The 25,800-nt window shown below is 33.1% G+C and overlaps 3 protein-coding genes across 4 annotated transcripts; 1 reads left to right on the top strand and 2 right to left on the bottom strand.

The window, feature by feature from the left end:
- Positions 1-4,460: 4,460 nt before the first annotated feature.
- Positions 4,461-9,490, top strand: LOC100797219 (putative polyketide hydroxylase). The gene is made up of 11 exons (XM_041011974.1): positions 4,461-5,262; positions 5,386-5,670; positions 6,378-6,460; positions 6,539-6,674; positions 6,871-7,358; positions 7,456-7,503; positions 7,731-7,905; positions 8,439-8,551; positions 8,646-8,742; positions 8,880-9,099; positions 9,288-9,490. Exons 3-11 carry the CDS (start codon positions 6,455-6,457, stop codon positions 9,289-9,291), a joined length of 1,287 nt encoding a protein of 428 aa, XP_040867908.1. The 5' UTR covers positions 4,461-5,262; positions 5,386-5,670; positions 6,378-6,454; the 3' UTR covers positions 9,292-9,490.
- A 1,719-nt stretch (positions 9,491-11,209) lies between these two features.
- LOC100815344 (uncharacterized membrane protein YuiD) lies at positions 11,210-14,379 on the bottom strand. 2 transcript variants are annotated; one of them, XM_014770881.3, is made up of 5 exons: positions 13,971-14,379; positions 13,616-13,772; positions 12,971-13,021; positions 12,639-12,731; positions 11,210-11,478 (listed from the first exon to the last, which is right to left on the bottom strand). In XM_014770881.3, exons 1-5 carry the CDS (start codon positions 14,078-14,080, stop codon positions 11,293-11,295), a joined length of 597 nt encoding a protein of 198 aa, XP_014626367.1. In that variant the 5' UTR covers positions 14,081-14,379; the 3' UTR covers positions 11,210-11,292. The 2 variants fall into 2 exon arrangements, with proteins under 2 accessions (XP_014626367.1, XP_003551646.1); XM_003551598.5 differs by lacking the exon at positions 11,210-11,478 and adding an exon at positions 11,560-11,840.
- A 629-nt stretch (positions 14,380-15,008) lies between these two features.
- LOC100799678 (uncharacterized) lies at positions 15,009-21,652 on the bottom strand. The gene is made up of 7 exons (XM_003551638.5): positions 21,246-21,652; positions 20,478-20,791; positions 20,260-20,365; positions 19,905-20,025; positions 19,021-19,755; positions 16,475-18,353; positions 15,009-15,810 (listed from the first exon to the last, which is right to left on the bottom strand). Exons 2-7 carry the CDS (start codon positions 20,671-20,673, stop codon positions 15,377-15,379), a joined length of 3,471 nt encoding a protein of 1,156 aa, XP_003551686.2. The 5' UTR covers positions 20,674-20,791; positions 21,246-21,652; the 3' UTR covers positions 15,009-15,376.
- Positions 21,653-25,800: the final 4,148 nt, after the last annotated feature.

The raw sequence follows: 25,800 nt of genomic DNA on the forward strand, positions 1-25,800 counted from the left end.
TAGTAGAAAAAAAATACATTAAATAAAATATGAATTTGAAACTAACCTCATTCAATTATAAATCATTTTGGATGGTGATATTGTAGTGATTATTGTTAGTAATTTGTTGTAGTGAATAAGAGATTACACAATTAACAAAAATGAATGAATTGATTGCATATATAGATAAGAGTAGTGAACATTTAAAAATCTCAAGCGGGACGTTGCTACTTTATACAACAATACTAACCTAAAAAGTGGTAAATTTATATGAATATGCTTTAGTGGTAGTGATGTAATACAATCGTACATGTGTCAAGATCTATCCCGTAGAGTTGTTAATGGTCATTCCAAATGAAGTCGTGAATGAAAATTGTCTTCCAATTAGTTTGAATGGTCATGGAGAATAAGAAGAAGACATTCCTTCTTGGTATAAACATACACTTTTTTGTATCAATAGTGTTCAAATTCATTATGAAATTGATGAAAATTTAGTTTATTTGGATGATAATAATATTTAAATATTGGCAGAAAAAATACATTAAATAAAATATGAATTTGAAACTAACCTCATCCAATTGTGGATCGTTTTGGATGGTGGTATTGTTGTAATTATCGTTAGTAGCTTGTTGTTGTAGTGAATGAGAGATTGCACGATGAACAAAAATGAATGAATTGATTGCATATATAGATAAGAGTAGTGAACATTTAAAAATCTCAAGCAGGACGTTGCTACTATATACAACAATACTAACCTAAAAAGTGGTAAATTTATATGAATATGCTTTGGTGTGAGTGATGCAATAAAATCATACATGTGCCAAGGTCTGTTCCGTAGAGTTGTTAATGGTCATTGCAAATGAAGTAGTGAATGAAAACTATTTTCTAATTAGTTTGAATGGTCATGGAAAATCAGAAAGAGATATATTCATTCTTGGTATAAACATTCACTTTTTTTTTATCAATAGTGTTAAATTTCATTATGAAATAGATGTAAACTATAGGAATTTTATCAATAGCATTGTAACTTGCTTGTTTATACCATTTTTGTAATATACCATTTTTGTAATCATAACCCTTCACGTACAAAATATAGAAGTAGTTAACAAATGACATGTCATATCACATACAACTTGTCTTGGTCCATACGGAGTAACACGTTTACTGGCATATTCATCATTCATATTCCGAGTGGTCATTTGGGATCATGCTTAGTAGATTAAGATAAGGAAGGCTACAAAAAATGTCATACACAGTGCATTATCACTCTTTGTTGTGTTGGGTATGAATCATAGTCCCTCAATAAATAAGTTGTCTAATAATATTTTATCCCATATGAGTCGCACCATCAAATGGAAATAAAATCATCGTTTCTATACAATGGAAATAATAATATAATAATTAATAATTTTATCCCATATGAGCTTTAGACTTAATAATTTGCTTGCTATACCATCAAATCAACAAAAGAAACTTATCAATGTGGGTGCAGCTGTCACATCGTCATTTCTATACAATGGAAATTATTAATAATTATTATTATTATTAATTAATAAAATATATAAATAAGTAAATAAGTAAAAGCTGACGCACCATTCACTTCAGTCTCATCGAAGCTGCATTTGTGTTTCTTGGAAGCATACATTCATGGCAAAACGAAGCGCATAAAACACAAAGATAGATAAAGGTTTAGTGTAATTTTTTATCAATTTAATTATTTGTTTTATTTGAATAAATTAAATTTTAAAAGTTTAATTTTAATCTTTTATATATTTAAATTATATTTATTAATTATTTTTTTATTTTTCGTTTGAAACATTAATCTTATGTTAACATTTAAATTTTAAAATAATTAATTTATTATAATGACGACTAAAAGCACCATGAAAGAAAAGCACATTGGAAAGGCAAACGTTTTGAGAACATAATACAAATAATTAATTATTACATATTTACATTTACAATGGAAATAAATTAATAAACACATAGTAACCAGAGCAAAAGCAACGCAAAAGACAATAAGTATTAAATGCACGATAAAATTCATTAATATTAATTAATAAAAATAATAAATGCAGGTTGACAGTAACGTTTTTAGGCGAAAATGAGGGCCCTTGACATTGTGACATGTAAGCCCTGACGCGTCCACGTCAGCATCGCCAGGGCAAAGAAAACGAAGCTTTCTCTTACAGAGAAAATGAAGCACTACTCATTGTTGTATTGAACAAATTTATGATACGAATTTGAATGTACTCAAACAATTTTAAAACATGGTGAAGAATGTTGTTCAGGAACACCAAAAAGGTCAACATGGTTCAGGAACACCAAAAAATTAAATTTTTTTCACTGCGAGAACTAACAAAATAAAACAAAGGCAGAACAAAAGAAACACGAAATGCAAAGGAAGAACAATACTTAACCACAGTCAAGTAAGGTTGAGGAAAAAAATTAAATATTTTGTATCGACAGAACCCAGGAATAAAAAAAAAAGTTCCTTTTTTTTATTCATACAACATTACAAATTTATAAAAAAAATATATGCCAGAATCGAAGCCTCTTCAATCTTGCCTAACACCATCAAACACAACAATAAACCCAGATCAAACACCATCGTCACTAATGACTATTGCAACATTACAGATGGTAACTGAGAAAAGGTCACTAAAAAGTAAGTGGAAAGAATGAGGACGTTGGAAAAGGTTGAGGAACACAAAAAAATCTAAGCTTTTGTATTGTGAGAAACAAAGAAAACGAACATGTAAACAGAGAAACAAAAAAAAAACTTGTTTGAGATAAAAATGAGATAAAAATCAAAGCTTTTTGGAAATAAAAATCGCAGCTTTAATGTCTTCTTCCACCTTCTCTGCATACAATAGCAATTGTATTGTGAGAAGTTAGAAAAAAAAAATAAAGCTTTTGTATTGTGAGAAGTCAGAAAACAAAATAAAGGCATAAAAGGTGCATATAGGAAAGAATGAGGATGTCAGAGAAGGCTGAGGAACACAAAACAATTTAAGCTTTTGTATTGTGAGAAACAAAGAAACGAAGAAAATGAACCTGCAAACAGAGAAACAAAGAAAACAAACTTGTTTGAGATGAAAATGAGATAAAAATCGAAGCTTTTTGGAGATAAAAATCGCAGCTTTAGTGTCTTCTTCCACCTTCTCTGCATACAATAGCAATTGTATTGTGAGAAGTCAGAAAACAAAATAAAAAAAAATTAAATTTTTGTATTGTGAGATGTCACAAAGAAAACGAACTTGTACTCATAGAGTTTTGAGATAGAAATCACATCTTTAGTGTGTTTTTCCACCAAGAACACGGTATAGAAATGCAAACCTGAAGAGGAATGCAAATACGATATCGTTGTCATTGAATTTGAGATAAAAATCATAATTTTGGTGTTAAAAATTGCAGTTTTAGTGTGTTCTTCCACCAAGAACATGGTATAGAAATGCAAATCTGGAGAGGAACGCAAATACGATTTCGTTGTTGTTCCAGCCAACAATAATGGAACCAAAACGAAAATGGAACTAAAACGGAATATGGAGAGGAATGAAAATGAAAGATGGAGAGAATGCAAATGCGAGTGTATCACGAAAACCTTTGAGTTCACTCAACAAATTAAAAATGCAAACGTATTTGGAAAATGCAAACGTCTTGAGAACAAAATTGGTGCATTCATAATGGTGTCACATTTAATTACAAAATGACAAAAACAATAAATGGAAGTGCACAAAACAATTAATACACGTTGATAGGGATGTTTTTGGGCGGAAATTTGGGGGCCGAAATGGACTAATACGTGGTCATTGCGCTGGGTGTTAAGGCCTTGTTTATATATTATAGATAGATAGATTATTAAAAATAATAAAATTCTAAGTAGAAGTTATCATAAAATTTTGTAATTCCTATAAATTTTACTAAATAACAAAAGATATTTAAAATAATTATGTAAAATTTACAGGATTAATATTCAATTTATATAATTAAAATTTATAAAGTAAATATACTTTATTTTATGTAATTAAAATTTATAATAAACAAATATTTTTTAATATATAAATTGTGTAATCAAAATTTATAAAAATAAGTATTTTTAAATATATAAATTTTATATTTATAATAAATAAATTATATTATGATGCAAAGTTATTTTTAAATATTGATTGCGCAAATGCAAATGCACTTTATTTGTAATTGAAGTTGTTATAAAAAAAGAGTAAATTTTGTATCCACTACATTAATTATTTGACTTAACGAAAATTTTGAAAGTATAAGTTAAAAATATTTTAAATAATGATAACAGAACATCCAATCATATCTAGTTTGCCGGAATAATCTATTTAATTAACTCAGATACTTACTTCTCTATATTTATACTTTTTATCTTTCTTTAGAATTAGAATTCTGAAAAGGTATTTTTAGGATCTTGGTTAGATTACAAAAAGGAGATTCAAGTGGGATTTTGAGGATAGGAGGGAGAAGATATCTTGGGTAAGTTGGAAAAAAAATGTCCACCTAAGGCGCATGGAAGATTGTGTGTGAAGGATATTTCTCTTTATAATAATACCTTAATTGTTAAATGGAGGTAGAACATGTGAGAGAGAGTACTTATCCAAAATACTCGGCTTAACAAGATTTGAGTAAGTGAGGATTGCTTTCACACGAGTCAATTTGATGGAGGGACTTGAAATTAGCTTCCATTGGGGAGAAGATAAATGGTTTGATAGTTTTGTGTTTACAGCCTCGGGCATGAAGATTTCTATGTACTTGCTTTGCACATCTTGTGCGTTTATTAATATTACATATGTATAACCTCTTTTATTAAGAGGGTAGCTTATTAGGCATTAGACAAAAAATTAAAAAGAACTCACAAAAATTGGACCAGTGATGGTAGTAGGATTGGATAGATACATAAAAACTTAGAGTTAACTCTCATTATCATTGGTTTACCCTAAAAAATTAATAGAAAATAAATTGTTAACAAGTGTAAAGTAAATAAAACATTATATTTAGGGTATTTTTTTAAAATAGAGAAGTTTTGAAATACTCAACTTTTGAAACTGTACGCGTAGAATAAGCTGATGGCTTTTGTTCCAAGAAAAAGCAGTTTGGGAGGGATGAACTGATCGGTGCGTGCTGATGCTGGAGTTAAAACCTGAGTATTGTGTTGAGAATGTTTTATTGGAAACTGTGGCAGTAGATCGGGCCCAACTGTTTTATTTTTGTTTTATTTTTTAAATTCAGTGACCTTTGCTTGTTGCAAGCACCCTCTGGGAGGTAAATAATGACATGAACTATTTCCTTTATCATCATTGTGCTGATTATAATTATGATAGCTTGTGATGGTTGCGAAGTTTTTGGCTTTTGCTTGTTCATGATTGGTTTGCTCTTTTTTTACAGATTACTCTTTAGCCTCCAGTCTTCTTGTTCTTGGAGAACAATTGTTCTTGGCTTTTAAATTTTAGTGTCATGGGGTTTCTAAGTTTTATAAGAAGGTATAGTTACCCCTTCAAGGACAAAACTCAAAATAGAGCATACGCACTTCAGCATATGCAAAGCAGAGGCTTCTCAAGGGACGGAGTTCTTAATGGCAATGATGTGGTGCATCCAGTTCTGATCATTGGCCCAGGACCTGTGGGTCTTGTTCTCACTATTCTTCTCACAAAATTAGGTTGACTCTAAAAGGTTAAAGCATTCCTATTGATTAATACCAACTGCTTGTTTTGGATGCCATAGTGGTAGATCTGACATTGAAGTGTTTGGAATTTGTGTTCATATTAATATATTTCCAAGTAGCATTGCCTACTGAAGTTTTCTTGTCATGCATGCGTGGTACAACAAATATGATAGGAAAAATCATGGTTTCAGTTTGGAATGACAGTAATTTCTATTTCTCCATTGTTTATACTTTGTATATTTGTTGTAAGAATTATCTGTAATAAGATAATGCTATAACACTGAGAATGCTATTACACTGATAATATGAATAATGTTTTAAAATGAGCTGTGGAGTCTCCTTTGTTAATTTGTTGTAGCTTATCTGAGAATGCTATAACAGTGGTAATATGAATAATGTTTTCAGTTTATAACTTGGTTATGGAAAGTAACTTCTTCTTCTCCATTGTTTATATTCTCACCTAGCGGGATAAGACTTTGTTGTTGTTGTTTATATACTTGGCATAAGAAATTGTTTGAACAAATAATATTTTATTTGAGTTTCTTTCAATCTTTTTGATGTGCAGGTCATATTACTTTTGTAGATTTATTAAAAATGTGCTTAATGATGTGCCCCACTTTGTAATTTTTTCTTCTTAAAGCATCAAATTATTCCTACGGTTTCATTTCTGTTGAATATTGCCCATGATATATGTATTTTTTTTGTTTTATTATAGGCATTAATTGCACAGTTTTGGAGAGAAACAAGGCATTTTCAAAATATCCACAAGCACACTTCATCAACAATCGATCCATGGAGGTTAAAAACATATTTTGATAAATGATTTTATTTCCAAAAAATCATTGTGATTTATTTTAATCAGTGGTGCCATTTTAGATATTCCACAAAATTGATGGCCTTGTTGAAGAGATCCAAAGGTCTCAACCACCAGTAGATTTATGGAGGAAATTTATATATTGTACTTCCCTCTCTGGTTCAATTCTTGGATCTGTAGATCACATACAACCTCAAGGTGCTATTCCGTAGTTCATGAGAGCCAATTTCCAGTCTGATAGCAGTAGGAAGATTTCTATTTCAAGTGTAGTTTTGACAATATTTATACATAGCCTTCAAAATATGCAGTATATCATCACATAGACTGCATGATATTGTCGATTTTGGCCAATATTGAGTTTTAGAATATTCATATATCTGGTACTTGTTATCAGATCTTGAGCATGTTGTCAGCCCAGTCTCTGTTGCACACTTCTCACAGTACAAGCTAACTATGTTACTACTCAAGAGACTTGAAAATCTAGGCTTCCAAATATGTGCGCCTGAAAGCTTGGAAGGAAATGAACAGTCTTGTGACAAAAAAATAATGATGGGCCATGAGTGTGTTTCCATTGAGGCCAGCAGTGAATTTGTAACAGTAACTGCATCTTCTATCATTAAAGGGAAGCGTGTAGAACAGAACATTCACTGTAACATCCTTATTGGTACAGATGGTGCAGGAAGTATTGTAAGAAAGCTTGTAGGAATAGAAATGAGAGGTGAGAAGGACTTGCAAAAACTTGTCAGTGTCCATTTCTTTAGCAAAGACCTTGGACAGTTTTTGCTTAAGGAGAATCCTGGTATGCTTTTTTTTATCTTCAATACTGAAGCTATTGAGGTCCTTGTTGCTCATGATCTCAGGCAAGGGGAATTTGTATTGCAGGTATGGTAAGCTTTATAGTAAATGTAAAAATGTCAACATATTGTTTTAAACTGATTTATTGTGAATTAAATATAATATTCAAATTATATTATTGCAGATACCCTTTTATCCACCTCAGCAAACAATTGAGGATTTCAGTCCAAAGGTACTATTAATTTATAAAAGATTGTTTATACTTTATACCTTTTTTTAAATAAAATTTGTCATAATATACTGGATAAAATATCTGTGCGGAAGTTAAAATTTAGAGTTTGTAAGAGGGCAACAATATATTGTACTATGCATATAAAGTAATCTAACATGCATGATTTTATTCATTCCTGTAGATGTGATTAAGCATAATACATTTATGTAATATTTGATTTGTAGTAGGCATGTGAGAAATTAATCAGCAAACTTGTTGGTCAAGAGTTTGGAGATGCAGATGTAATTGATATAAAGCCATGGGTTATGCATGCTGAAGTTGCTGAGAACTTTATATGTAGTGGTAACCGAATATTACTTGCTGGTGATGCTGCTCATCAATTTCCTCCTGCTGGTGGATTTGGTTAGTTGCTCTATCTTTATTGCAAATCCTAGATGTCTACTTGTTTAAGTAAAAAATAATCTGTATTATATTACTTTTTATCTATGCAAAATAGGGCAGAATCTCGCAATTAATTAAGATTTTGAACAATGAACTTGCTGGAAATATCTAGAGTCACAAGTGAATGCTAGTGTTAGATGGCGGCCATTGTTTATAATGTCAGATTGGTGCTTCAAGTAGGATTTTGGACATATCCATGTATTTAGGATGAATTAACTAAATGATAAGTACTTGTTTAAAGTCAGTATGTGGGTAGTTTATTATAATGTTTGTTTCAAAAATATATGGCACAGTATTTCTATAAATTATTTCCAAAGTGACTGAATAAAAGTACACTAGCATAAATGGGGTTTTAGATCAGTCAAGATTGATCTGGGGGTGATGGTTTGGTACAATCCTCCCCAAAGTGACAAGCTTTAGCTTCAAACTCACTATTTTTGGTTGATGTAGTTTAAATGAAGCAATTTGACATAAATATTGATGTGATATGGCAGGAATGAATACTGGCATTCAGGATGCCCATAATCTTGCCTGGAAAATTGCTTCTGTGATTAAGGGTATTGCCCCAACTTCAGTGCTAAATACCTACGAAATCAAACGTAAACCGGTAGTGTTTTTATCTCCTGTTAAATTTTTTTAATGTATATTTATATTGATGTTAGATAACCTCATTGACATTTATTTCTCTCTATTATTGTCAGATTGCTTTATTCAATGCACGATTAAGTCTAGAAAACTATAAAGCTGCCATGTTTGTTCCTGCTGCACTTGGTCTTGATCCAACTGTTGCAAACACAGGTACACAAAATTAGCGTATGTAATGAATTTTCTATTGTTTTCTTCATCGTCAAGCTGGTAATCTTACAAACAATGATGTACAACACTTTCATTGCTAACTAACTAAAACTTAACTGCTTTTCCTCATTTAATTGCAGTACATCAATTTTTTGTTAATGGGATTGGTTCCATCTTACCATCCGGATTGCAGAAGGTAGCTTTGGATGGAATTTTTGGTATAGGTCGTGCACAGGTTTCAGAATTTGTCCTAAATGAAAGTAACCCTCTTGGATCCTCAAGGTTGGCTAAGCTAAGACATATATTTGAAGAAGGAAAAAGCCTTCAACTTCAGTTCCCTGCTGAGGATCTTGGTTTTAGGTATCATTGTGAATAATTTATTTTCCACATCTTGTATTGTTGATATATATATATATATATCACCATTCTCATATTCCTTTAGCATTATCTGTTTCTTCAATTCTAATTTTTGTTTATATATTAGTTGGGCCAAATTTATGATTAGAATTATTTATAATCATATGCCATTTCGTTTATCATTTTGATAGATAGATACTATGATGCATGAGCACTTTGGGGGTGCCTATCTAACTCGGCTATTGAACTTGGGTACCTACAAGGAGCACTTATGCCAGAGAGTAAAGATGTTGAAAGTCCTCCAGAAGTACTAACAGGGCATCGGAGGGACTATACCCCTTCAGCACAACCAGGATCAAGACTGCCTCATATGTTTGTGAGAGTAAACCCATTAAGTGAGGTTTGTGGCGCTGTTTATATATATCTTATGCATATTATTCATGTTAAGCTAAACTATTAAAGAGTTTTTTTGTCTTCCTTCTAGTGGTTCTTACTTTTTTTTTTTTAATTTAAAAATTACTACTTTGAAAGTTAAAAAAAAATGTTGTTTTTCCTCCTTTGAAATTTGGGACTGCTGGTTTCATTTTATAATTCTTCAGGTTTAGCTTGTGGATTTTTACTGATTTAAAACATTAAGTTTCTTCGTATGTTGTTAAAGTGTAAGGAATGTTTTGTAGGAGACTGTTTCTACACTTGATCTTGTGTCAGGAGATAAAGTTGAGTTCATTCTCATCATAGCACCTGTGGAGGAATCTTATCATCTATAGCTCGTGAAGCATTCAAGGTGGCTGAGGAACAAGAAATTTCTCTCTAAGTTTGTATTTTTTGGTCTACTGATTCTGTTGAAGGACTTGAGAAAGGAAGTAAAGCAGCATTATCACCTTGGAAGAATTATGTAGATGTTGTTGAATTTCGGTCATCAACTTCAAATTGGTGGGATATGTGTAGCATGACGAACAAAGGGGCTATTTTAGTTAGACTTGATGAACATATTGCCTGGCGTACAAGTTCAGGATTTGCTGGGGATCCTAGAGTGGAAATGCAGAGGGTTTTTTCTGCTATACTGGGAGTACACGGTTCAAATAAACAAATACACGGATGATTTTGTATTGATTCTTTCAAGAATATTTCCTGGCGTACAAGTTCAGCACTATGATGGGAATCCTAGAGTAGAAATGCAGAGGGTTTTCCTGCTATACTGGGAGTGCACTGTCATAGAAATACACAGAAAATTTTGTATTGAGTCTTTCAAGAATACTTTTCTTTTTCTTTTAAAAGTAGTTCAATTTTTTATTGTCACATGGTCACAGGTTCCAACAATGAAAACAACCTCTCTGCTTCCAAGGGTAAGACACATAAACTGGCCCATGCTCAGTTTCTCTGACCTTCCATGGTAGTAGCCACACCGAGCTGTCCTGATTTGAACAATTCCTGTGTGCTCTTGCCTACCAGGTCTTTGTGCTATTTACTTTTTGCTACAGGGACTAAGCGAGAGACTACAAATGACCGTGCCATTTCGAATTTGGGTCGAATACCGTTCAATATTTTGTTATTGGGTTAAATATGTTTTTATTCTTAATAAATACCTAATTTTGGAATTTATTTTTTTAATAATTTTTTGTTTTTGATTGACTCTCAACTAAAATAATATTTTTGTTTTATCTCTAATAAATTAATAAATTTTGTATTTGTTTCTTAATAAATTAATAAATTTTGTTTTAATATCAACTAATAACAAATGAAAAAAATTATCAGAGAACAAATATAAAATTTACTAATTTATCAGCGATTAAAAATAAATGTCAAAGACTCCAAACAAGATTATTATTTTATCAGAAACTTAATATATAAAAAATTATTAGAAAACAAACAAAAAATATAAAAACATATTTGATGTAATAGGTTCCGATTTCATCTGGTGTGTCAGGTGACGATTAAATATCAGAGCTAAACCCTCTTCCCAAAAGCAAGATTTGATCGTTTTTAACTCACTCAACTTATTCACCTACCAATTAGTATTGGCTTTTACTGTTAACACAATGGAGATTTTTGTTTGGTCATAATTACAGGCCATGTAACTTTGGAAGTTAGTATAAGTGTATGTAATGTGCAAACAAAGTATGTTAGATTTCAATGGTTAAATTAAATCATAAATAATCTTGCGCTCTATTCCGGAGACCGTCATGAAAATGATTTCTAACAGACAAATACGCTAATGAAACAAATTGGGTATAACCAGCGCTGTGGTTGAAAGAAATATTCATAACCAATAAAATTACTTTTGACTGAGGGGGGGGGGGGGGGGGGGGGAAGCAGCAGCAGCATCTGTGATATCACTAGAGTTGCATATAACCAGGTTAAGAAAACGACTTCAAGTAATGCCTGTAAATAAATCCATTCCAAAATTAATAAAACCAAACAAGCTAAGAGGCAAGTATTCTGGCTAATAAATGATCCCGTAAGTCAAATAAATACTACTGCTTTCTTTCCATCAAAGTGTAATAAATACAATTCTATTTTTCATCACCATAGTTGACATGATAAGGTTAAGTGAATGCGGTCTGGGATCTGAAGGAAGGAACACATATCAGACTTTCTCTAATTAGGGAACAAGTATGTTTTTGATTTCTATACAAGGTTCCTCTGGGGATGCCAACAAGGAATCCTCAATTTCAACTACTAGCCATGGTTATTAGATAGCCAATAGCTGCAGTTATAAGTCCAAGTATGCCACCAGCAATGACCTGAAGTAAGTACTGACAATGTTGATAAGGAAAGCCACCAATTGTAAAACAAGTGCCAAATACAATGAAGAGCAAACTCAATTTACACCTTCAGATTATGGAAACCATTTATATATAATTCTGGAATACCTACTTGACCTTCCTTTTTTATTTCCAAAAGAAATTATAAAATATATAACAAATTTAACCTACTTGTCTCATCTTTTAAGGATTTTATAAATTGTTCTATCTAACATTCAGAGAGATAAAGAGAAAGTAGAGATACAAAGAGACAAGAGGAAGTGAAAATAATTCAAACCAAAAGTGTAGCAGAGCATGTCCAGAATGTGTAGCAACGAAAATGCTATAACCTTGTTAATGACTTGAAACCATCATTATAGCACATTATTAACTCTATATGGAGAGATTTCACCATTCGCTTAGTACTACCATATCAGATATTATGAGTATGATAAAATCCTGATAGTAGTGAAACAGTGTATATAACCCAAGGAAAACCTCAGCCATTAACATTTAAAAGAAAGCATAATTTAACATGATAAAAAATAGACTTAAATGTTCATAAAAGACAATAATAAGACAACCATTACCTAATTTTCTCGAGCAGTAGCAATTATACGTTGAGTAAATAACATGGCGTTCATTAATTATATTTTAGTATAAACAGTCATCATAGTATACGTTAAAACCTCTTATGTTTATATTTTATAGGTTTCCAGAGAATAATGTCATTCTATCAAAGTAATAATAAGATGCAGCAAGTAACACTACGAAGCAATCAAATACAAAATGGTGAACCTGAGGCGGAGTATGCCCAAGAAGTTCCCGGAGTGGTCTGCTTTCAGCCAGAGGATGTTCAGCAGGAAGTTCGTATACGATTTGGTTCAAAAGCTGGGAAAATCCAGTCATTTAAACTCAGTAAAAAGAAACAAATTGAAATCAACCAAAACAAAAAAAATAAAAAGATGTCTTCCGTTGCAATCATAGGCTAACAGAAAAAGCTTCCATGGCATTTGAAGTCTCATTTTTGCCATGAAAGAATTACATAGGACAGAATATGTGCACAAGTAAAGAAAACACAAACAGTGTTCTAGGTGGAAAAAAAAAACTAACAGCACAAGGCAACAAACCTCTGCTTGGCGTCCTGCTTGCAATCTTACACCAGTAGCATCATACATCACCTGCCAGCAATATCCCCTATCAGAAACTCGCCCGACCATATAACCCATAAGCTAGTCATTAACAATAGTTTCTCATTGTATAACCTAGTTGTTTTTAGGACATCAAATCATTTCTTAACAGTGACTGTTCGAATATCTATGAATGAGTGAAATGGAATGAAATAAAGCTACCATTTTATTGTTTGGATATTTTATGGTGGAACAAAAACAGGATCCAACTCGTGCGTATTGAATCACATGGATTGAAATGTATTCCATCGGTGTCATTCCATTCTATTTTAAGAAACCCAAACAACAGAACCTGGTACCATTCCATTCTATTTTAAACAACCCTAGTGCCATTTCATTCCATTCCATCATATTTTCTATCAATCCAAACATCATTCATGCAAACATCACATCCATGTCCATTCCTACAAGTGCAGAGATGAAAAATAGAATATAGATAGAATATCCAATATAATATCACACTTTTTATTTTTTTTTATCGGTAAATGTTAGTTCTAATATCAAATTTTGTATCAAAAAAACTATCAAGCCCTCGATGAAATCTACAAAAAAAAAATTGATTGATTTGAAGAAATAAAGACATACAATACAAGCTAGAACCAAAGCAGTAGCAAAAAGAGGTCCTCCAAAGCCTTCATGGAACCCGATCGCCGCAGCAAGAGCAGTGACAGTAGCTGAATGGGATGAAGGCATTCCGCCAGATCCAACAAGTTGCTTGGGATCCCATCTTTTTTCCTTATACCTGCGTAATAATAATAATAATAATAATTAACACTCAATTAAACACCATATAAATAAAATGTCATCGGCCAAATAATTGCAATTCACTGTCATATAATTTAATTCTTCCACAATTAATTCACATATCACTAACCAAACCAAAAACTTAAATAGTTTTTTTCTAAACTATTGCATTCAATAGAAAGGAAAACGAACGAACCAGACGGTGAAAAACTTGATGAATTGTGCGATGGCGAAAGCAACAATGGCGGAAATGAGCGGGTAATTGCGCATCATTGAAGAAGACGTCGTAGCTGCAGCCTCACTCATCTCCTTTCTCTGTTTATTTATCTAATAACTAATTAATTAATTAATTAATTAATTATATTGGGGTTGTGTTAATTCCTCGAAATTGTCTTTCCTTTTTCTTTGCCAAAGTGAGAACAAGAATGGTGGGAAATGTTAGTATGTTACAAATGTAAGTAGGAACACGAAGGGGGTTTGTTTGTTTGTTTATTCTGAGTTCTGAAATAGTTGTTACACTAACGGTCTTAACTTAGCTTAGGTTTCTCTCTCAACTGAATATGCTTCTTCCCTTGTTCAATTACGTTTAGAATATGCCCTCGTCTTCTCTTATGATATGCACTTAAGCCTTTTTCTTTATTATATTTTTTTCTAGCTAGTACTTTTCCGCAACGCAACTGTTGTCAACAAAATATTCTGCATTGACCCAAATTTTGGAATTTGGAAATTCATATAATTGAAAGTTCTTAGCAAAGAAAAACTTATAAGCCACGAAATCTCATATAAAAAATTGACGAAAAGAAAATTTCCTTTTCACTCCCTATGCCAAATGTTACCTAGTACCTACGTTCAAGTTATTTTTTGGATTTTTGTTGTGTTATACTCATTGACACATGATAAAAAGTTAAAAATAGAATTTGTAAAATCATTTCAAGCATTTGATCCAATATATTTAATACTTTCACAGTATGTTTATAGAGACACAATGCCCTCCCTCCCCTTTGTTCATTTTTAAAAGCATCCATTCTCAAAATAAGTCATTTGATAAATTGTCTAGGGTCAATGCTACAATGCTGTCGGAGTGAGAGGTGCAAGAAAAAAAAATAAACAAGTGGATCTCCAATCTACTTGTGGTGGACAGATTGTTCAGTGTTTACTGACCTGCCTGCATGCACGTGGATGTTTGTTCACTCACTCAAGTCAAAAGGAATCGGTATTGACTAGCAAAAATGTAATGAATATGAATGCTTTTCTACTTCACACTTGCTTTGATGGATCACTTAATTGGGATGGAAATAACAAACAAGAATTCAGCAAGTGGAGGGGGCACATCACAATCCTCCAAAATGCCTCTTAACTTATGGCCTACGAACAAAAATAAGGAGGTAAAAAAATAACTTTACAATCATGTCAAACACAACGTGGCATTTGTCACAAAATATATTAGAACCAACACAAACCAATTGGCAGTGGTTATTATCCCAAATAGACTTCAACCTAGAACCATAAATGTGCAAGCACTTGGCTTAGCTCCCATGTAGGGCCAAAGGGAAGTGCAGAAATGCTGCCAGGAATTGCAGGTACAACCTGAGCATTGCTCTCTCACATGATGATGCAATTGCACTTTGATTCAAGCTTAGGGGGCCTCATACTATCTACCTTGTTAGGAAGCCCAACATTGTGAGTGAAAGACTCATCAATATTTTCATCATTCTCAGTCTTGCCAGAAGGGGTTTTGACATCAGTTTCCACCCTCCTCTGCTTGGTCTTGGTCTTGTGGGATTTCAACGTGCGCTTGTTGACAGGTCGGTTGCGACTATCCTTTCTATCAGATTTGGCTTTCCCCAACAAGGTCACAGTTGGTTCAGAACCTTCAAACGGGTCGGAGCATTCCTTTTTCATTGCTATTGTTGCAGCCTGATATGCAAGGTCATGGACAATGGAGCTACAAAAAAGGATTGTATCGGTTGCCTCTTCAAGTGTAAGGCTTCTAGTGTTGCCTGCCCCTTGGCACTCAACTGTAACTGTTGATCCCTCTGACATAAAGCATTAAAGAACTGTTAGAAAATGGCCATGCACTAATATTTTTTCCAAAGAAAGATTCAGCAGATAAAATATGTTGCAAGCACAAAAGACACAATGTAAAGAAAGAAGAAGAATCTTTAGCAATAGAAAACTGAAGAGGCATTCTTTGCTCCATGAACTACATATAAGTTAAGGTTCCCCCCAATGACAAAAATATAAGTTCAGCTACCATTGCTTGTGGAATCCTCACTAAAATGACCATAAATTACAATTGCATACTTCTTTGAAAAAAAAAGAAACATGAAATACAACAGAAAGTCTTACTTTTAACAAAGAAGATAGAAACTAGGCTAATATTATTGCCTGTAATGCGCTGAGGACACACATGAATGATCATCAGAATACAAAATGCAAGCATATATCACTGATTTTACATTGCAGAAAATGAATAAAGTTTTCCAAATATTCTAACCATCCGTTCAAGACAAAGCAGATTTACTGAGATTAGACTGTTATTCTACAGATTGTTAAAAAATTTATGCAATGTATGGTGTACCTTGTGTGCATAAACAAGTGCATCTCTAAGTGAAGAGTGAGAATGTATTATTCTCGTCTCAATAGTTATCAGTAAATGCAATATCTTTCATTTGAACATCGATACAGTAAATATCATACCAATGCGATGGGACTCGGAGACATTGACCTCTGAAACAGAAGCAGAATGACAATCATTGCAAGGTTCCCGAAAGTCATCAAGGATGCTCTTTGACGGATCATCATTCACCACCCCAATATTATTCTCACAATCGTTTTCCCCTTCTATTTCTGATTCAGTAATTATGGAACAGTTGGTCGTAACCAAAGCATCCAGTTCAATAACATTGGAATTCTGCACATCTTGTTTCTCATGACTGGATAACTCCTTAGCTGATGTTTCTGTGTCTGAGGCATCCCTGGCATTATTTGGATTATCATCAACATTTTCATATGAAATACAATCCTCATGGTTTTGAAATGATGCGACTAAACTGTCATCAGACTGAACATCAGCAGCCTGACTCAAAAATTCTGAGCTGCAAGCATTATTTACTCTACAACTATCATCATGTTCAAGTTTATCTTCCTCAACAACTAAATCGGTTGAAGAAGCATCAATTAAGTCTGTCACTGTATTTTCCGAAGCTTGCAATTCTTGCAAAACTCGGGGCATCTCCTCTACAGAGCCACATTCTGTACTGCCAGAAGTCTCTCGAGTTGCAAGACCTAACTCTTGGCGAGAATGGATTGAAGCTCCAGAGAAAGATGAAGCAGTGCTTGGAGGCTTGATCCTTGAGTCATATCCACAGTCCACATCCAATTTCCTGCCACTCAACTGCCTTTGCACACGAAACTCTGTTTGCCTACTTGAGCTGAGATCAATTGATGATGAGGCAGAATAACTACCAGGTCTAGTTGAGCTTCTAAAACTGCTTACACTGTCTCTTGCAAGAGACAAATCATCGTAAGATATGGTAGTGGCAGTAAAAGTCCTGCCCTGAACTACCGGTCCTTTATTGCTGCTAGACCTTTTCAGCAATACAGAAATGCCAGTGCCTTCCATGGGGTCCATGTTCAAATTAGGGAGATCATTGTGGTGATGCTGATCCCCAAATTCATTATCAGGCTTCTTGTAATCAACTCCCGACTGGTTCATCTCTAGCTGGTTGCCAGATGTCTGCCTACCTCCCTCCGTCAATGAATTTGGAAGAGGTCTGTTTTGTGAGTGATCCTGATTTAGTTCACTGCATGAAGTTTGACTTTCCTCAGCATCCAGTTCACCATGGGGAAACCTCAAGTTACCCACGTTAGTCTCTTGAGGCAGTTCAGATGCAACCATTAGTTGATTTGTTCCAGGTAATGATTTTTCTTCTTTTGGCATGTTTGTTGTAATCAATGAAGAGTTTTCAGATACTGCCAAAGTTGTCTCAGGGATGACAACTCTCAATAATGCGGTCTTGCATTCTGGACAAAGCCCAATATTCTTCTCAGCTTGATTAGTGACCTCATAACAACAACCACAATGAGAACAGAGTGCTGTATTTTCAGAACTACCAGTTTCAGAAATGTCACCTTTAACACGTGAAATTTCTGAACTTTCATTGACTCTAGTGACAATATGAATGTGGGAAATAGAATCCTCAGATTCAATCGGACAAAAAACTGTCTTGGGATCTCTGGTTTCATTTTGCAAGATATCTACAGATTCCCTATTAATCTCTTGCTTAATGTTTGCATTTAATGCATCAATCTTATCAAAAACAAACATTTCTTCATGTATATCAGGATATAATATCTTATCCGCTTCGCTTGCCATATCATCTTGATTATGGTCACTCCCTTCAGTATCCAGTGCAAAAGCTGTACCTACATCAGAGCTCGTGTTGCTGCTTGTAGTAACAGATGAATTCCTAGATACAAGGGAACGATGTGCAGAGTTTGCTTTTCCAGCATAAAAGGTCGTGCTTGGAACACTAGATAAAAGTGGCCTGAACATGTTCTGAGGAGTTTTTCTATCCTGCAAAGCATTTTAATGGTAACAAACAAAAGTGAGTATTTTGGTTAAATCTGACTATTATTAAAAAGATGTTCAAGAAACAATCGCGGCAATAGGGAATTGGAAAAATTGCACGGGTGTAGAACCAATAGAAATTAGAAAACCAAGTTTTCCTTGTTAATATGTTCACCAAACTTTGACTTCTTTGCTACAAAGATCAGCAGAGGTTTCAAAGTGTCAGACCACAGAAAAACCCATTTATAGTGACCATGTCAGTGCAAGCATGTTATATCATATGCAGGTCCCCAAACAAAATCAAAGATAACTTAATAAGAAGCCATTAGCTTGGAGTAGTTCTCTAAACAAATGTAATTTAAAAATAAATGTACAAAGGACATGCACCAGAAATCGAGCATAAAAGCACAAATAAAAATGTAGGTATTTTGAAGATTGGCAGCTCAAAATGTAGGTACACATCAGAAGGGGCACGTTCAAAAAGGAGCCAGTGTGTTTTTGTACAAGGATACAACTTACGAGGATAGAGAGAGAGTTGGCAGAGGCACATGAAACTACCTTAAAAGGAACTAATTCTCCAATTGCATGAAAATTAAACACACTTCATGATTGCCAGCCAACAAATTGGCAGCAAACTAAAGAAATTATTTTAAGTGATTAGATGAAAAAATACCATTTGCCGGATAGCTGAATCGAACAACCTTTTAGGAGCAGAACTTGGGGACACAATCTTGGCTGATTTCTTGGAAATGGCAGGAGTTCTGTTGGTTGAAAATGGTTCACCCCTTCTTGAACTCAATCTGTCCAAGCTGCCCACTGTGATGGATGGCAGAGACTCTAGATCTTCGTCACCAGAGGATGCAATGGAACCTTTGCTGCGTGAGCTAAATTGGTCCCGATCATGACTACTACTCCTAGAAGCAGTTGGAGACATTGATTGCCTACCGAATTTGGAGGTAGAGTCCCTACTATTTCTGGATGCTGGAGATGAACCCCTCACATATGATGCTGGTCGATCAGCCAATGAAGTACGGAGATTGGGAGGAGCTTCAGAAGAGAAGCCGGGAATATTAGTTTGCCATGCCCTTATCTTTGGTGACGCAGAGTTTCCACGATTTGTCTTCACTGGGGAAGTTCCCCTAACTCCTGATGAGACTACAGAACCACTGGAGCCAGTGCTCATCCTCCGGGGAGTATAGGTGGACTTAGAAGTAGGTGCCACGGACTTACTTGGAGGTGGAGATGGTCTTCTGGTTGGAGTGGCAAACCTCACACTTGGGGTTGGACTGGAATTTGGCACCGACAAAGGCCTTCCCCTTGATTGCAATGTATTAGTTCCTGATCGAGGGGATGGACTCAAACGATTTGGACTTGCACTGCCCCTACTGCTTCGGTAATTTTTATCCATCTGAAACAGGAGGGTATCCAACATATGATGAATGATAAGTATAAGCACAACATTATTTGAGACGAAAGAAAAAGAAATTCAGAGGGATTTTTTCCCTAAAAATATAACTACAGAAAAACATAACTATGTAAATGCATTCAAAAGCTAACCGTAGAAGATCTCGATATTGAAATGGGTTTACTCTGAGACCTTCCTCTGCTTCCAAAACTGGTCAGCGGTGGCTCATCATCTAACGAAGGAAATAGTGGTGTGTCTGGGGGTGTTAATAACCTTTAAAATGAATGATACAGACATGGCATCAGTGACGAGTAGAAATGACTTGATGCACATCAAAGTCTCAAGCTTTGTGATCAAGAAACATGAATTATTATCCAACCCCAATGAAGCATTATCAACATGAAATAAAGATAATTGCAAAGTTAGAATCAGAATTATATAATCTGAACACAACACACACAATGCAATTTAACAGAGCAAAGTTAAAACATATGGAATATGACCTACCAGTCGTAATCATTCTTGTCACCATCATTAAGCAACTCGCTGGTTTCTCCTCGACCAGGAATGGAGATTCCAAGGTTGACATCAGAAATATGTCTCAACTTTGTAGCTGTATAATAATAGCCCAGACAAAAGGTAAAAAAAAATGCATGAATATTACCCAAATGCAGCAACCAAAAATGGAAACATTCTCTTGATAGGATGCAAGTAAAGAAAATTACTGAATGAGTCCTCCAAGTCATCTGACGACTGAAGCAAAAAACTATCTTTCTCTCTGGATTGCATTTCATTGAACAAAGCAAGATCATCGCCCTTCTCCCGGAAAAGCAATCCACTTTCAAGACTGCGCCCCCGCTTGTGACCATCAGCTCTTGGCTCTCTCCCAGGAGAGTATCTCAAAGCCGGGGAAGGCGGCATCTCCACTATCCACTATCAAATGCAGTCTCAGACAAGTGTCACCCCAAGCTCTCCTCCACACAAACCAAAACAGAAAACCTTCTACACCCCAACGAGCAACCCATAACTAAGCTCAACACTACAACAAATTTAAGCACCAAGCATCAATTTCATAAATAATAAAAAAAAAGAAGCTTCTATTGCCCATTTGCTATCTTCTCTTGGTTCATTAGATTTGTTTAATAGCTTCCCCAAATACCCAATACGCATTGCCATCACACTGACTCAATACGAATGAAAGCAAATTCGGCATGTTAAAAAAGTGAGTCGTGGCAACAACTGTACCATTAAAAATGCAATGCCTCCTCAGCATTCAATTCATGTGTGCAGCAAATATCCAAAACCAAATTGACCCCAAAACCCTAAAACAATTGGCAGTTACAGATCCCAATTGTGGGGTTGAGAGTTTAAAAGGAACCTAATTGAAACCCGAAATTCAAGTCTGGGACCCACCAAGCCGCCATTGAAATTGAAAGCAAGATAGTAAAATTGAGCGCTGGAAAAAGTAGTAGTAGCAGTTGGGCTTGACTTACCAAATTCCCAAGTCAAAATTGCTTCAAAGAGAGTGCGGAATGAGGAAGAGTGCGCTTAAGATCCCAAGTTCGAAGATAAAACAGAGCTTAAATGCCAATTACAATGCGACGAATGTTGTATCAGACACTCGGATCTATAGCATTCATGGCTATGTCCGAGCGACCAAAGTACAGATCGAAAACTAGAGTGATCCAACGGTTACAACAAACGCAACAAATAAAAATAAATAAATTCTGTTCTACTATTATTCTCTCTCTCCTCTCATATTCTTTTCCTCTACCTATTAAACAACACTCACAATTATAGAGTAGAAAGAATAATACCCAAAACCTTTGTTGTCCTTGGATTTTGCTGCTTCCCTCAACAGCAAGCATCCAAGTTCTTTCTCTACCCCTTTTTCCTTTTCTTTTTAGTTTTCTTCAATCTTTTTAATATAGCAAAAATACTTCCCATATATAAAGAGTATATTTAAAATACATTATTTTATGCTTTTTTCTAATAAAAAATTATCATATATTATTTTTATTATCAACATGAACTACCACTTAAGGAGGATCCATGTAAAAATCTATAAAAAAAAAGTTATTTTTCTTTTGTTAACTTTTATAATAATTATAGTTGTAATAAAATATTACAAAATGAATTGACATTAGACAATGCACAACCACAACGATGACATATGGCAATTCTGATGGTAAGCATATGCAATGACTTCCAAAGTCTAGTCAGTTAATGTAAAAGGAGGGAAAGATAAATATTGATAATTGGGTCTGTTTAAATATCTAATATCTTGATTTTTTACGGAAGAATTCGTTAAACATTTTGGGATCACGAAAATCATACCTTGAAGCTGAAATGTCATGTCAAGGCGTGAAAGTGAGAAGATATGATATTTGTTAAGAATGACAGTTTATTAATGAAATTTTACTGACGATAATTTGTCTCGTGGGATCTTTATAATATATGGTTCAAATCAATTATCTTAAAAACTATACATAATATTTTTTATTAATTGATGATATAAATGTTGTTGTGTTTACAATATGAAATTTAATCTCTAATTTTAAACAATTGTCAATATTATATCATCATTTGATGTTATCTTCCGTGGCAAAACTTAGGACAAAAATACTCATACATGAAAGTTTATTTCATGATGGTTGTTAATTATATTTAACAGAATCCAAACATTGACATCTGTAACAGATATATTATTGTAAACAACAACTAAAACATTAAGGATCGAATATCAACTCAGTCCAGTTTTATTAAGCCAACATTCACTAACTTGGTAGTAATAACTATTAAACAATACAACTATAAAAGAGGACACGTAAAACAAAAAAAATAGAGACATACTATAATAATATGAAGACATGATGTAGCAATATAACATTACTGAATTTATCATACTATGTTTTGACTAAAAATAGAATAATAGCCAATGAAAATATAATATTTATGACACAAAAAATTTCTGTATTTTATTTTGAACCGTATTATATGAAATGGAAGCTAAAACAAACTAAACTCGCCAGTCGAGTAGAATATTGTTTCACAGTTTATTTGCTTATTCTTAGAAATATGATTCTTAGGAATATAGTGCAAGCATGTTATTTTTGGATATTAAAAAAAAGTATGATATATCTGACAATGGTTATTTTATATTATCTCACAATAAACATAAAAAAAATTCTAATCCTATGTTTTTGGGAATAAATAAACAATTTATGAAACAAACGCGGTCATATAGTTAACCATATAGTTAACGCTATATCTACTGTGTACTTATAAATACTCTCTTTCCAATTTAAAAAGGCACTTATTGTGTGTGTATGTTATGTGGTAATAATACTTCGTTGAAAGCTTAGTTGTATTTATTTTATCCTAACGATATACTATCTAAATTAAAATTTAAAACACTAAAAAATTTAACCGAACAAAACGCAATTTTACTGAATTGTATGAAATTAAAGTAAGTGAGAAATGTATTAATTGTTTGTTTCAAAAATATCTTCATCATCTTTTGTTTGTTGCTTTGTGCTCTGCCGTCAGTACTCAATAGTGACGTGCAGAAAGAATCATTCCCGTTTGTAGATAGATTATTAGCCTTTAAGTACAGTAGATGAAAGGTATTCTTCATACACTTATTGGTGCACTACGTGATCTTTCATTATTTGTTAGCTGACAATGGGTAACAATTTTTTTGTTAAAGTATGGTTAAGAGTAGTGTCTGAAAGGGAAGAATTGGATAAAGTGCATGTAAAGTTGGCCTAATAGGATTATCAAGCAATTTTCAAAACCATCATTGAGTATATCTCTTCCTTTCCTTCTATGATTAGTTTTTATAAAGTGGCACTTTTTTTGCTTAAATTTTACAGCATTGCCACTGATTTATCCAGGTAGATGTCTTTTCGTTTTCTTCATTTTTGATTGCCAGAATAAATTGAAACTTTTTTATATTAAAAAAAAACTTTCATAGACTGGTATTTTTTTTTGGGGGGGGGGGGGGGGGGGGGCTGGACCCTCCCATTGTATAGTGGCAGCACACAAGCAATAAGATTTGGAATTGATTGCGATGAAGTTCTGGGACAAATTATTGAATTTCACACCAAATTCAATAAATGTTACATTGACAGATTTTGGCACGTTCAAAACCCCAATATCTGAAAAGGAAGGGGGGAAAATATTGCGTTGTTAACGTTAATGAATTAATAAATAAATAAAACACTAAAAATTATACGAAAATGTATTAAAATTTGTAGTGAAAATATACTAATAATAGTAATTTCACTCGCTGTAAAAAAAAAAAACTTCAGCCACGGAAAAAAAGAGATCCAACTAGCAAAACATGTAATACAATAATTAATAAATGAGCCAAATGATTTTGATTCGCCAATCTAGACTAAAAACTTCACCAAACAAGCATCGAACTATCACAGTCAGTGGCATCATTTTGGTGAGTTTGTCAAAGAAACAAGTGATATGTCTTAATTAGTTAATTTGGAGTTAAAGATTCTTTCTAACAAAATAATATTATTTTATATGGTGCCTAAATGGGTGCTAAACGAGAAAGCCAACAAATAACAAACTTGGAGAGGAAAGGAATAAGAAGTGGATAGAATTTTGAGGGACAACGTGGGATAAAGTTAAGATAACAACATAGTTATCATTAACCAACAGTATATAGCTAGTGATGAACCCCTAGCTCCCTAAGGCGAAGATTATCCAATTATGTCGCTTTAATTGGTAGGTGTGATGTAGGAAACTTGAAAGGCTACATGCTAATGATTCAAGTGCTCTCTCGTCAATAGTATGATATTATGTTTGGTTCTAATTCTTAACACGTTATCCAAAATAATTTTAAATTTGGTCATTCGTAAGACAAATGAATAATCAAGTTTTTTTAAGTACAAACGAATATTCAAGTTAATTCCTTTATTTATTTTTTAAAGTCGTTGAGCCAATTAACCACATTAGTCATCGAATTATTACAAATTTAATCAAGTTAATTCCCTTTTAGGTATCATGTTTAGTAAAAACAACTTGTAAGGCAGCTGAAAAGCTGTTAGTTGAAAGTTTAACTAGTTAGTTGAAAGTTTATGAGTAAAAACTAATTGAAAAGTTAAGAATTTATAATCGAGCTCATTTAATTAAAAATATTTGATAAAATTAAGTGATAAATTAGGTCAATGAATTTTAAATGACATGAAATAATATATTTAATATTTGAATTTATTTTTAATAACTTATCATTTTATTAAGTATGACAATAATTTTATGTTATAGAAGAATAATAAAGATTTGGTTTTACTTGAACAAAAGGAATTATATATAAATGGGTACAAAATATGTTACATCTAGCCAAAACTATATATAAAATGTGTGCAAATTAGGGTGTACGTGGACGAAAAAAATTAAGTTTAAATGGAGGTAATTATACAGGGGGCAAAACCCATCAAAATGCAATTTGTAAATATTCCTTTATGATGAGACAATGCAATATGCTTGATTAATCATTAGTGATTTAGTCTTGACATCTTTTTTATCTTAGCTACTGCTTAAAATCATAATAATATAAGATTTTATTATATTTATATTAGTGAAAATTACCTATGCAAAATTTTGAGTCCATTAACTATTTTTAGCATGTGTTTTGGATGAATATTTACACGTTTAATTGTAAATTATCTCAATTAGCTAAAATTTATTTTTATAAGATGAAGTGATTAAAATTTATGAACTTTCATTTTAAAAGTAAGTTTGTAATGAATTGTATTGTGAAATTATCAACTTAATACAAAAATTACTTTAAAATTATCTCTTCTTAACATTAATTTTAGGATTAAAATCTCATTAGAGACTCGATAGAATTACAAAACTAAATGTTCATTATATGTTTGGAATGGAGGAAAAAAACACAGATAATGAATTAATGATGTTTTTATTTTTGAGGTCTGATATGTTTTCTTTTATTTTATTGAATAAAAAATAGAAAAAGGGAAAAATACTTTTTAAAATAAAAATAAGATTCTTTTATTCTATTCTTTCTTT

This window comes from Glycine max, chromosome 18, assembly GCF_000004515.6.
Source record: "Glycine max cultivar Williams 82 chromosome 18, Glycine_max_v4.0, whole genome shotgun sequence".
Lineage (NCBI taxonomy): Eukaryota > Viridiplantae > Streptophyta > Magnoliopsida > Fabales > Fabaceae > Glycine > Glycine max.